Below are 13,100 nucleotides of genomic sequence, written 5' to 3' on the forward strand. Positions count from 1 at the left end.
TGGCGAATCTGCACATAAGCCCTTCAGTGATCCTGCCCCAGTACAAGTCAGTGCGCTGGGGATGGGGTTTCCATGGTACCATGTCTCTGTCTCTCCTGTTTTTATGTGATCTCTCTTCTATTTGCAGAAGCTGTTCTGTCAGTCCTCACTTCTTATTCATGGGTGAATTGCTCTGTCTGTAGGTGTAAATTTAATATGACATGGGAGGAAGTGAATTCAAGACTGGAAACCCTTGATTGATTTCCTTTTTTACTTGTTTTCCATCATATACTTCTTGTCAGTTTGTTTCCATTGTTACAGTTTGATTTTCATTTTTATGTATTGCCTTTTAAAACTTTTGATTTAAAAATTTTATTACATAATTTATTTAAATTTTCCTCGAGTTAAACTATTGCATTAGATATATAATCAGAAAAGTCCAGTTTCCTTCAATCTATTCCCTCATTTTGCCCTGTAGACAACAATTTTTAAAATTCTTCCATTGTTTGTATTTACAAATGTTAAGAAGAGAAATGATATAGATGACATATAGATGACAGGTAGATAAATAGGTAAATAAAATGAATGGGTTTGGCTATATATGCACATTCTCCCCCTCTATCCTAGTAAACAAAATTTGCATAAAACTCTCCTGTTCCTTGCTCCAAACACATTTTGGAGATTATTCCATAGCAGAGTATTCTCATTCTTTTCTTCCAACGCTGAGTATTTCATTGTTTGGATGTATATCAGTGGATTCATACATTCTCCCCCATTTCTCAGCATTGTCTCTGATTTATGCTAAGGTTAAGACCCACACAGCAGTTTCCTGTGACAGACACTAAGTTTGTCACACAACCTGGAGGGCCTTAGAAGTGCTTCTTTTCCATTAGAGTTGTGCTTTGCCTGATGCTTCTGAGACCTATTTATGGACGAGGGTGCATCTCAAGGCAGAGTCAGCACAGCACTGATTTTTTATCTGAGAGACAGAAAAAGACTGAAGTATTGAAGCCCACCATTAGTCTAATAAAAGGGGACTTCAAAAAGTGCCCAGGTTTAGGTTCTTCTAAAAAATCAGAGAAAAAGAGACAAAAGAACATAATTATAAAAACTGTGAAGGCATCACATCCTTACAAGCAACCTGCATTTCTTATACTTATTGTCCCCTTTCTGTGTCTCATGTTGCAAAGGGATTTGTGTGTTTGTCTTTAAGAAACAAAGGTAAGATCACCATGTATGGGTTCTTTGCAGGCTTTCTCCTAGCTCAGGAAAAGGTGCCTAATTGCAGAATGCAGAAACCCCATGAAAAAGCATGGAAGGGAAGAAGGAACTCTTCCAGATTCTCATGTGACTAAAATTCAGGACTATAAATGAAAATTATTATTGTAATGTGATAGAATCCTCTTTTTTCTTTCTACTTCTTGTCCTTGAAGCCATATGAAGCAGATGGTTTTCACTCCATATTTAATTGAGGAAAATTTTATAAAGAAATGTGGGCAGCATGTGAATTCAGGTGCACAGGCGACAGTAAGGGCTGAATACAAAGGAACAGGGAAGGAAGGGAGATAAGTAAGGCACAGCAGTCAATACTGGGACTTCTAGGTCAAGGGCAGGGGCTGAGGAAGCTGTCAGGGAGGACATGTTCTGCAGGGTCACTGACGCAGGACCAAACCAGATCCTGAGGAAGCATTCTCTTTGTGGAATAAGAATGAAGCAGGAAACCTTTTCACGCTGCAAAGAAGCTGGGACAGAAGGGTCTTTCATCACCATCCTCACTTCAGCTCAGGAGTCCTGCAGACAGAGGAGAGTGCTATTTCCAGACCTAGCCAACAAGCAGCTTCCTCCCCGCCCCACTCAGGGCCTCCTCTTACAGCTCTGAAGAAGAAAAGTTCTCAGGTCACCCTGAGCCAAAGCTACTTTAGAGCAGGCCTTTTACTAAGTGGTGAGAAGCTTTAGAGTAAACTGCCTGACCAGAAGTCAGATCCAAAGTCTTTCCCATTATTTCTGTCTTCTGTCTTGTCACCTCTACATCCTGTTCTAGGGAAACTGAATGTGACTCTAAAATATGATTAAAGAGCATTACCTGTTGGCTGAAGTCCAGAGTGTCCTGGGAAAGAGAAGAAATATACTTGAAAAATATACACTTTAAAGATATGGAGGTAAATCTGTCTCTAAACACAATGTCCCCAGCCCTGGACTGCCTGACATTTCTCTAACATCACAACCCACCTCACGTGATACCAGAATTGAGAGGGAAACAGAAACTGAGAGCAGTGACCCATGAGGCTTCTGCCACACAAATCCAGTGTAATTTTATTAGCCGTAGTGTCTATTCCTCCATTTATTCCAGGATCTTGACCCAAATCCCTGTGGACGTTAACCCTTCGCTTATCTCTACAGGCCATAATTCCTTATCGTCAACCATAAGTAACCATGAACTATTTATTTCTGTGTTCCAGGAAATCTGAGATTGACCAGGGAAGGAAAGGCTTATACGAGGCCACTGACATACAGAGAACTAACTTGAGCAAAGTCATATCTCTTCCCCATACAGTCTATGGGGAACTTCAGCTGCGAAATGGTTCCTTACCTTTCTGATTCCTGAAGTAGATGAACAGCCCCACCCCAAGGAAGAGCAGACCCAGAACGAAGCCCCCGACTCCACTCAGCATCTTGCTCTGTGCAGATTCAGACTGTGCCCCTGAGAGAAGAAGCTAGTTTTAGGGATTTTTATCCCAAATCCACTTTCTCTGATTGAGACTCTGGGACTGAGAGCTTTGAGAGTGGGGAAGAAGGCTGCCCTAGAAGAACCAGAACAATTGGCCATTTCTGGAGAAGAGACTTAAAATCACACTGAGGAGATGCAAGGTTCAGGCACGGAACTCATTTAAGCATCACAGCCCTGACGTAAGGCCACTCACTACTTCAATATCTGAGGATGCGGAGCCTGGGGCTCGACAAGGTGGAGTACTTGTCTAGGGTGAGAGCTAATGGCGGGCAGAGCAGAGACTGAGCCCTCCCCGTGTCAGGAAGGTCCCTACGTTGTAGAGGATGCACCTCTGCTGAGATCTCACTGGACAACTCAGGGCAACTGTGCGGAAGTACCAGCCTAGCCCAAGGCAGGGGACTGGTGCCCAGGACCAAGGAGGAACATGGCCTGTGACATCGTGGGAAAGTTCAAAACAGGGACAGCTCTCTTCTCACTACCAGGAACAGTGGCCTCCCCAAGGACTGTAAGTATTCACAGAAACTATCGCAGGGCTAACCCCAGTGACCTGTGCTGAAGGAGAGAACATGAGCAAATGAAAACATGGTGTGGGGAGAGGAGAAGCCTGCCACTCAGGGATAAGCAAAGTCCCCTGGGGTGGGTGAGGCATGAGTGAGGTCAGAACACTTCTCACTCCATTCCACGGTGAGGGGGCTCATGAGGCTTGGGTGCTGCACTTGGCAGGTGTAGACCTCTCCACTCCGGGGAATTGTTTCCAGCATCACCAGGATCTGGAAGGTCCAGTCTCCATTCCGGATCAGGCCTGTGGAGATGACCCCAGCCTCCTCTTCCCGGCCATTCCGCAGCCACCGGACTTCAATGTGGCCTGGATAGAAACCATTCACAGAGCAGACCAGGAGGTTGTGGTGCTGCAGGCGCTGGGTTTTTGCAGGATACACAGTCACTGTAGGCTCAGCTAGGAGAGAAAAGGTGAGGGAACATGAGGAAGACAGAGGAAGGCTCCTTGGTTGGCTGCCCCTCGGTCTCCACTCTCCAGTCTCCAGCTCCAGCGTTGGGCAGCCTCCCTCAGAGCTGGCCCCGTGGCCCAGCAGGAGTTCGTGCCATGAGCCTGGAACCCATCCCTACAGCACAGGCCTCCTAGATTTGAGAGATGTAGAGGAAATTAGTGAGTTTTTTTCATAACTTGAAACAATTATTCATTGTTGAATTGAAGTGTTTACAAATCTTTGTTAAGGCATATAGTGTATTAATTAAAAGTGTGATTTCTGGAGCAGGGCTGCCTGAGTTCAAATCCAGGTCTGTCTCCTATTGGTTGATCCTAGGAGAATTTTTACATTCCTCTGTGCTGAGCTTTCTCACTTACAAAGGGGATAATAATACTAACTTACCTCTTAAGGACATATGAAGACCAATGGACCTAATGGCTGGAACTTACCCATCAATATATGTTAACTATTTATCATCCTTGTTCACTTGGAGAGAAAATATAATTCAAAGCAGTGTGGATAAACTGGGGAACAGCTTGGGGAAGATGGGGATACAGGCTATGAAACCCTGGAGATGCGACACTCACACGTGAGAACATCACAGAATTGGTTCTACCTGGGAAGCAGGAAAGACACGGGTGATTCTGAGTCCCAGTATAATGTGAGTCTTGAAGGAGAGGGGAAGGAGCAAGGAAAGTCATTCACTTAAAAAATACTTAACATTACACTCAGTTGAGCAATCTCTCTCCTTCTAAAGAAGCATATCTATTGCTGGAATTGTTATCATTTTATAATTGTCTTTTTAAGCTGACACTTGAGCTCAGGGCAGGGTCTAGGACTCACTAATATGTGCGCTTCCTGCCTGAGACCAGCTCAATAAACACAGTGGGGGAGGGGAAGAGGGAGAAAGGAGAAGAAACCTAGGGAGAAACATTTTTACAATACCACGAAGTGGTAGATTTAAGATTGATAATAATTCATTGCTAACAACTTTCAGTACATTTCATTACATTAAAGGTGTTTAAATTCTTAACATGTAAAGTAATAAAACAGAAACAAAATACAAACCAGGAACTGGAGAAACTGCTGAATCAAATATTAGCAAAGTGTTCACCTTACTGCGTAGAGAACCCATAAAATCACTGAGAAAAACAACAGCCCCAGAGATGACAGACAATAGGCAATTCTTAGAGCAGGAACAACAATTGGCCAATAAACACGTGAAAAAATGTTCAAAAACCTTAGAAATCAAAGAAGTAAAAATAGAAATATACATTTTCAACTGAGTATTTGGTAACAGTTAAAAAAATTAGGACGTGAGGTAAATTGTTACAACTATAAAAAGAATATGTAACTGCTTAAATATGATTAGCATTATAAAAATAGTAACATCCATATATTAGGAAACAAAATCATAATTTAAAAAGCTGGTTTTACAATCATTTCAACTATGTAAAAACATACACGAAGGGAAAAAAAAGCCAGGAAGTTAGATATAAAAGAAGCCTCAGAAAGACCAGAGGTGCCTCGGAGGTCCCCCGCCCTCAGAAATGAGCCTGACCCTTCTTCTCAATGAAGTGTTTGTGCAACGAACACAGGACCCTATTCCAGGGGTTCAGGGTTAAGAAGGGTTTGGCCAAGAGGGGCTGTGACTCCCCTTCTCCCCAACCTTTCACCTCCCTCCCCTCCGCTTCCCGAAACCGTCACCCCAACTAGTCAGCGCCGCAAACGTCGCTTACAGAGGACAGAGTCACACGGCGCCCCGACAGCGGCGCTCCCAGGTCCCCGCACACGTGAGCTCGCTCAGCCCTGCAAACACACACGCAGGGTACACGCGCACACACGCGCACACACGCACGGTACACGCGCACACACGCGCACGCCCCCGCCCCCCGCCGCGCTCACTTTGCCGCTGCACCAGGAATCCATCAAACACCCCGTAGTTGTGTCTGCAGTACGCGTCCACCTGGGCCCGCTTCTGCTCCACGAGCTCCTTCCTCCGGTTCCAGGCCTCGGCGTCCGGCCGCCCCAGCTCCGTCACCGCGCGGTACTCCCCCACGTCGCTGTCGAAGCGCACGACCTCCTCCCCGTTGTGGAAGTATCTGTCCAGGTACCGCACCCGCTCCGTCCCGTTGGAGAAACGACACTCGTGCTTAACCTGCTCCACGAACTGCGCTGTGGGGACAGGGACGGTCCGGTCACTCTGGTGAGAGACGGACGGCGCCGCCCGGTGCGGGGCGCGCAGGCCGGCGGGGACACGAGGACACCGGCCCCCCGACTGCCAGCACCCGGGGCCCCGCTCATCTGGAGCAGGAGGGGGCGGAGGGCAGGGGAGGCCCCTCGCGGGGCTGCCGGACTCCACGCCCGAGGGGGGCGGTGCCGTCGCCGCCTCCGCCTGGAAGCCCCGCCCTCCCTCCGCCCGCCGGCCCCCCTTTCCTCAAACGCGCCCTCCTCGTGCCGTAACCCTCGGTCCGGGGACCTCGTACCCGGCCCCTGCTGCCCCCGGAATCCAAGGAAGGACAAGGGCACCTCCCCGCGACTCTGGAGCTTCACCCGTCAGGACCCAACCGGACGAGATTCACGCAGGAGTGAGGAACGTCAGAAAGCGGGGAGTTCTCCAACAGAAAATAGCAGCAGGATCTAATTACATTAGGGGACAAGCAGTGCCCTCTGAGAGACATTGAAGCTGTGACAAGAAGGTTGCGTGGGTGTGAGCGGGAGGAACCGAGGATCTTCCCCCGCAGCAACCAGAAGAGAGCAGGGCCCTGCGGCGCAGGCGGTGAGCGTGAGGGGGAGCGAGGAGCCTGGACACGCAGGCGCAGCCGGTGCCCGTGGGGAGTGGGGATGGGGCCTTGCACTAAACGTAGCGGGAAGCTGCTGACGAGCTTTAGGGAAGTAAACCGTAACCCAGAGGGCCACACCTCTCTTCTGCATTTCCAAATCTAGAAAGCTCAGAAAACCAGAAGAATAAAGCGGTGGTTAAAAGTGAGATGAATAGACGGAAGCCTCTGATATCATCAATAGTGTGGAAAGTACAATTACTGCAGAAATTTGAGACACTTTACTGAAAAATACTTGTGACTTGAAAAAACAAGTTGTTAAAAGTTAATAGAGATGTGACGATCAAGAACTCATGAAAGTTTGAAAAATACTGCATAAGGCAAAAAGTAAAAATGAAGGTTTTAAACTTCAGTTGATTGAATGGATTCGACAAGAAAGTGGTGAATTTGTGCAACTCTGGGTTTTTTGTTTTATTTTTTACTTCTTTTGGGGGTGGGTGTAATGAGCTAAAATAAACCATGAAGAACTGAACTGGAAGGTGAGTGTGTGTATAAAGCTTGAGTCTAGAATTTTTAGAAACAGCCAGTGTAGAGCAGTGTTCTCAACCTCAACACTATTGGCATTTTGGACAAGATAATTCTTTGTGGTTGGGCTGGGGGTGGGTGGGCTGTTCTGTGCACAGGAGGCTGTAAATAGCATCCCTGGCCTCTCTACCCACCAGTCCTCAGAAGAAACCCCCAGTGTGACAACCAAACTGGCTCCAGATACTGCCAGATGTTCCAGGGGTGGGCAGAGGGAGAGGAGGGGAACCTTCACAGGGTGAGCTCCACTGGTGTGAACCATCTAAAAAGTCTATGGTGAAAAAGCCTCTGTTAATTATGGAGCAGCTGAGAAGTACATAGAGAGTTCTACCAACATTATATCTGTTGAAAATTTTGGTCCTGTAGGAAATTTGTATTTTTTAGGAGTCCAGTACAGAGAAATTTTTTTAGCAAAGTTAATTTGTTCAGGACCAAGGTTTACCTATTTCATTGCCTTGCCAACCAATCACCAAGTCATATAATTTATCCTTCGCATCGTCTTCATTCTTAATTTCTCTGCCACTGGTCCACTACTTAGCCACAGTAGAAAACTATGGCCACAGCCATTTGATTCCTGTTCAGCGTCTCAACTAATTCATTTTCTAACTGTCCCCTGCTCCCAGTAATACCAGTAGGCATCAGATTACCAGCCTTGGCCAGATTGGAACTCTCATTTCTATAGTCAGGTCCCCAGAAGGGGAGAAACTAGGATGGTATCCTCATACAGACAGTTTACAAAAATGAGCAGGTCCCCAGACTCTGAGGAGAGACTTCCCTTAGAAATGATGGCAGATAGGAGGACACTCTGGTCAGACCACTTCTATTCACAAAATCTCTAGTACTTTCTTGACACATGAGAAAGTTGAAAAATAAAAACATGTGGAGTTGCTGTTCACTGCAGCCCGTATGGTTAGCACTGTTGGTCCATATTCACTGCCCAACTTGTTTCCAAATATAGTGAATAAAAATACAGGGTGCCCAGTTAACTTTGGATTTCAGATGAATAATTGTTGTTTCTCTGAAATTCAGATATAATTGGGTATCTGGTATTCTATTTGCCAACCCTAGCCCAGCTTGCTAATAAAATCTCAGAAAAGAGTGTGTATTTAATACTTCTTTGCGTTCTTCCTCACATGCCCATGATAGTCTATACACAGTGTGAGCCCATATGGAACTTTTCAAATTATAAGTACAAAATGAACACAAATTTCTCCTATACATTGGAACTAGCAGCCCTTGCAACTGCCCGCCCCTAACCCTTAGACACACACTGACACCTATAAATATCTGAAATTTCATCAGTAATTCAGACTCAACAAAGCCACTGTTCACTAGTGGTGGCTAGAAGCCCAAACTCTAGAATTAGAAAATCTAAATTTGAACATTAGCTCTTCCACTTGGGTCAGATCTTAACATCTATGGGCCTTTTCTTCTTTATCTATAAAATAGATTTAATGACCGTATATTCCTCACAGGATATTGTTAAGTGTGAAATTTAATAGTGATTCTTCCTAGTGCTGATCATATACTAAGTACTCAATAAATACATTCCTATTTTAATTCTTATAACCCCTATGAATGCAAGCTCACAAGATCTTTCTAGTCCTAAAGTAAATAATATATTTACATCATTTGACAATTATCTTTAATTAATTTTATCACTAAATATCATTTTGAACACTTAAGGACAGAAATTTGGTTTATGTATAATAACCAGATATGCATGAACCTAATAGCAGGCTGACGCAGAAGAGGGGGACTTTCTAGATGCTGAGAGTTAGACAATATAATCTGGGTTCTACAACTAACTATATGACTCTGAGTAAGTTACTTAAACTCTTTGAATTTTAGATTCCATAGATTATTACCTTTTTAATTATTCCAGATAAGACTGGATAGTTATGAAAATTACATACTTAAATTTACAGGTCTGGTACACAGTAACTGCAAAATGTTATGATGCTCCACGCTGATAGAGACCAGATTTGTGTTGTTGATGCCTCCATCCTCATTCAGGGTGATAACTGGTCTATTCTAGGTCACTAATAAATATTGGCTGTCTAATCAATGGCTTTTTGCATAACCAGACCACTCTCTAGTGGTTCTTTGCTGCTGACTGAACATCTCTGGTTCTCAAGTCCTCTCAGATTCTTTTCAGGCTCTTTTCTTCTTGTGCTTTAGGCCCAGCTGACACCCTGATCCTGACGCACAGTCTCTCCTTGAGGCCAGCTGCTCAAAAGAGTCACCTGTCATCCATTCATGTCTTCAGCTCCCATTTTCCCTTCAAACGGTCCAATCCAGTTTCCATGTTGTACACGCCACTGACTGCGCATGTCACGTCCACCAAACCCAGTGCTCATGTCTCTGCATGTTCTCACTTCCCCACCTCCTAGTGGCTCTCACCACACCTGGCCACTCCCTCCTCTGGGAAAACAGACTTCCTGTCACCTCCATGCATCGCACTCTCCCAGTTTTCCTCAACACCACTGGCACCCCGTCTCAGTCCCCTTGGCTGCCTCACTGGCCCTTGGTGCTCTGGGCTCAGCCCCTGCCATCTTCTTGTCTGTCACACACACTGTCTCACCCACTGTGTGACCTCCCCCACTTTCCTGGAATTGAACACAGTACATGTGTCATGACACCGACACACATACCTCCAGCCCTGGCCGGCCCCTGAACTCCAGGCTCCTGTATTCAACTGACCTCTTGACAGCTCCACATAAATGTCAAAACATCATTTCAAACTTAAACAAAATATTTATTCCTAACCACCCACTTCAAATTATTTTCTTCCACAGTCTTCCCTATCTCAATAAACAGCACCACCAAGTTTATTCAAATTACTTATGACAAAACCCTTGCAGATAAGCCTGATTTTATAGTCCTCCCCCATTTAATCCATTAAAAAGTCATGCAATTATCTATCCCAAATCTGTTCACCTTATCTTTACCACTGTCTTTGTCACTGCCACACGCAATGAAGCCCCAAGCATGTCTTCCCTGGAGAACTCGTCCACGCTCCTAAATGGCCTCCCTGACCCCACTTGTGAACCCCTACAGTCCCATCTCCACATGGTAGCTAGAATTACTTTTTAAAAATAAATATAAATGAACTCTCCTTGTAACCCTCCAGTAGTTCACCTGCCTCTTCAAAAAAATTAAGGTTTCCTACCACGGCCACAGGGCCCAATATGATTTGTCTTCTCTCTCCACTCTCTTCCTGTGTCAATGTCTCCCCCAGATTCCTTGCGGAGTCTCATCCACGTTAGTCTTCTTTCTGTCCCTTCAATATGGCAAACGTGTTCCCACACTTTGCCTTTTCCTGTTCCTTCCCTGGAACACTTGTCCCTTAGATCTTCATACAATGGCTTCTCTCATCATTCAGGTCTCAACAAAATGTCACTTGAACTGAAGTCAGGTAAGTTTGATTCTCTCTGTCCCCTAACCCTGGTGTATTATTTTCAGAGCAACTAATACTCCCTGAGTTTTTTTCTTTCTTAAATGTTATTGGGTCATTGTCTTTCTCCCCTGATGTTAGCTAAGTTCCATGATAGTAGGCGACTTTCTATTATATCCAGATAGGATTCTCTGAGCTTAGAACAAAACCCAGTAAATAAATATCTGTGGTCTAAGTGAACAGACCCAGGTTCTGGGACTTGATCATTGCGGGGATCCTGGAAAGCAGAGGGGCTCAAGCTTTTATTCAGATGACACATTATATCTCTTCTACTTTCTGTGAGAAATTCAAACAAACTTTTTTCTCTTTCTGTTGCTAGAAGAAACTTTTGCCAGTAAGAAAAAGGTGACTTTTTAAAAAAGGGAAATATCACTACATTTTATCTTGTCTGTGGATCTGTTCCAGTGCTGAGGGTCTGTGCGAACTTTGGGATCCCAGGAATGGTGATGACATAGTTGGGGAAAGAGTAGGGAGGGGCTGGAAGTAGAGGTAACCAAACATGGCTAATTAAGGAAAATAGAGGGAACGATGAATGGACCTGTGATATTTGGGGCCAAGACTCCTAGAGGCCAATGAACTCCCTTGACTTGATTATTGACTTTCAGCCCCATGAGATGTAAGCAGCCTTCACACTCTCTCTATACTCCTGCTCAAAGTGTATAATTTGAACCTATGAGATTGCTAATATTTGATTCTTTTTAACTTAAGAAACAAAATTTTGTACAATTTATCTCCACTAGTTTAATTCCTACTGTGGGCTCAGACCAGAGAAGGGGAGAGGTAGGAGGAAGTCGTGGTATAGAAAGGTTTAAGACATATTTGTAATGAACACTAACCTGGCCAGGTGTTCAGACGTGCCTTAAGTTCTTTAAAGCATCAAAGAATACCCCATAGATACTCCTTATCTGTAGGGTCATTCCAAGTGCCAAGAATCTGTGCTTCAGCTCCAGGGGGCTTTCCACAGGAGGACTAGAGAGCATTAACCCCAACTTGTGTCAAAGAAACTCCATTACAGGGACACAGGCCTTATGAACATTGGAGTTCAGGGAGAAAGAAAAGAAGACAGTGAGGGAGGCCCCTTGATGTATCCTCACATATTAGGGAGAGGCACCCACATCACAGATTCTGTTGAGGACGTAACACAGGATTATCTAGGAGAGACCCTTCTATTTCCTTTTGACTCCCCATAAAATTTCAGAGAAATTTTTCTCCTCTTGGGATAACTCAATATAATAAGTGAAACCACTAGTTGGGAATTAGTTTGAAATCATTGTTTCTAAATCCTCTCAAGACCCTGAGGGAATGGGACACAGGGCTGGAGAGGTTTTACTGGAGAAGAGTTGAGAAGAAATTAGTCATATATAATGAGCCCCTTACACAGCTCTTGTAGAGAGTGAGCACCCAGGCTCCTTTTGTTGTGGAAAGATCCATATGAGAAAGATGGGTGGTCACTGGAGAAAATGTCACAATTGTCTAAGGGACATGACCAGGACACAGTGACAAAGCTAATCACTTCCTTCTCTCACCCCACAATTTCTCACTCCCCCCCCTTCCCCGCATGAGATATGTACTCACGTGTTGTGTCCCTGGTCCAAGCCAGGAGAGGGCTCAGTACCATCAGCATCACCATCAGAGCTGCCATCCAGGAGCCATCCAGATGCACCATGATGGAGAACACAGAGGACAGGGTGCAGAGAGCAGGCAAGTCGCACTCAGTGAGGACAAAAACTCCGTTACCCCATCCCACATAACACCAACCAAGAAACTCATTTCTTTGTTCCTGGATTGGGTAATCTCAGTGTTGAGAACCAATGAGCATCATATATGAATAGTGTCATCAATTGCTGGTCAGAGACTTTGTCTGAAGGTCCTCTTCTGAAACTTAAAATTTCCTGCATTGAAAGGATTGTTTTGAAGGTCTGATTTGGTTGTATCTGAAACATTTTATTGGGCCCCTGTTGTGAGCGAACTGTGTGCTGGTCAGCGATGAGTGCACAAGTCTGAGCCTTTTAGGAACATTCGTCTCTCACCTGAAGACAGAGCTTGTTTGACAAATGTATGAGTGAGTGTGCTAGGAGCTGAGAGGGTGGCAAGAAGATGATTGCAGGTCAGACCTTCAACCCAGTCCTAACTGCACCATAACTTAGTGTTGCAGATTTGGGGAAAATTACTTAACCTCTCACAGTTGAAACGAAAGTACTACATTGTAAGTATTTCAGTTCTGGAAAATGTTGTGATTCTGTGGCTGTCTCAAGGAGCAGCCTCACCTGCTAACTGATGAGATGACAGAATTGTAGTTGTTGATTAGAGTATAGTCTGTACCTCCTTTCAGGGAAGGATGTCTGATAAACTAAAGGAAAGTGAGACTTGGTCAATAACTTGACCTGAGTGAAAAGGTTTTTCAGGTTTATTTCCCGATGCTGTTATTGAGTTTAGTGGCACCTTCAGAATACATATAGCGAAAGGGGCTTAGAGGAGGTGATCCATGTGGAATGGAGGATCTTGCAAGTACCTTTGAATAGCACTTTACATAACAATGTGATAAGGCCAACTGTCCAAAACAAAGTATCCAGGGGGCTGAGAGACAG

General features: G+C 44.8%; 1 protein-coding gene across 1 annotated transcript; it reads right to left on the reverse strand.

Moving 5' to 3' along the window:
* Positions 1-1,442: 1,442 nt before the first annotated feature.
* LOC150006847 (DLA class II histocompatibility antigen, DR-1 beta chain-like) lies at positions 1,443-12,250 on the reverse strand. The gene is made up of 6 exons (XM_090282229.1): positions 12,088-12,250; positions 5,599-5,868; positions 3,381-3,662; positions 2,570-2,680; positions 2,063-2,086; positions 1,443-1,770 (listed from the first exon to the last, which is right to left on the reverse strand). Exons 1-6 carry the CDS (start codon positions 12,176-12,178, stop codon positions 1,757-1,759), a joined length of 792 nt encoding a protein of 263 aa, XP_090138355.1. The 5' UTR covers positions 12,179-12,250; the 3' UTR covers positions 1,443-1,756.
* Positions 12,251-13,100: the final 850 nt, after the last annotated feature.

This window comes from Furipterus horrens, unplaced genomic scaffold (assembly GCF_987537825.1).
Source record: "Furipterus horrens unplaced genomic scaffold, mFurHor1.1.pri manual_scaffold_6, whole genome shotgun sequence".
In the NCBI taxonomy this organism is placed as follows: Eukaryota; Metazoa; Chordata; class Mammalia; order Chiroptera; family Furipteridae; genus Furipterus; species Furipterus horrens.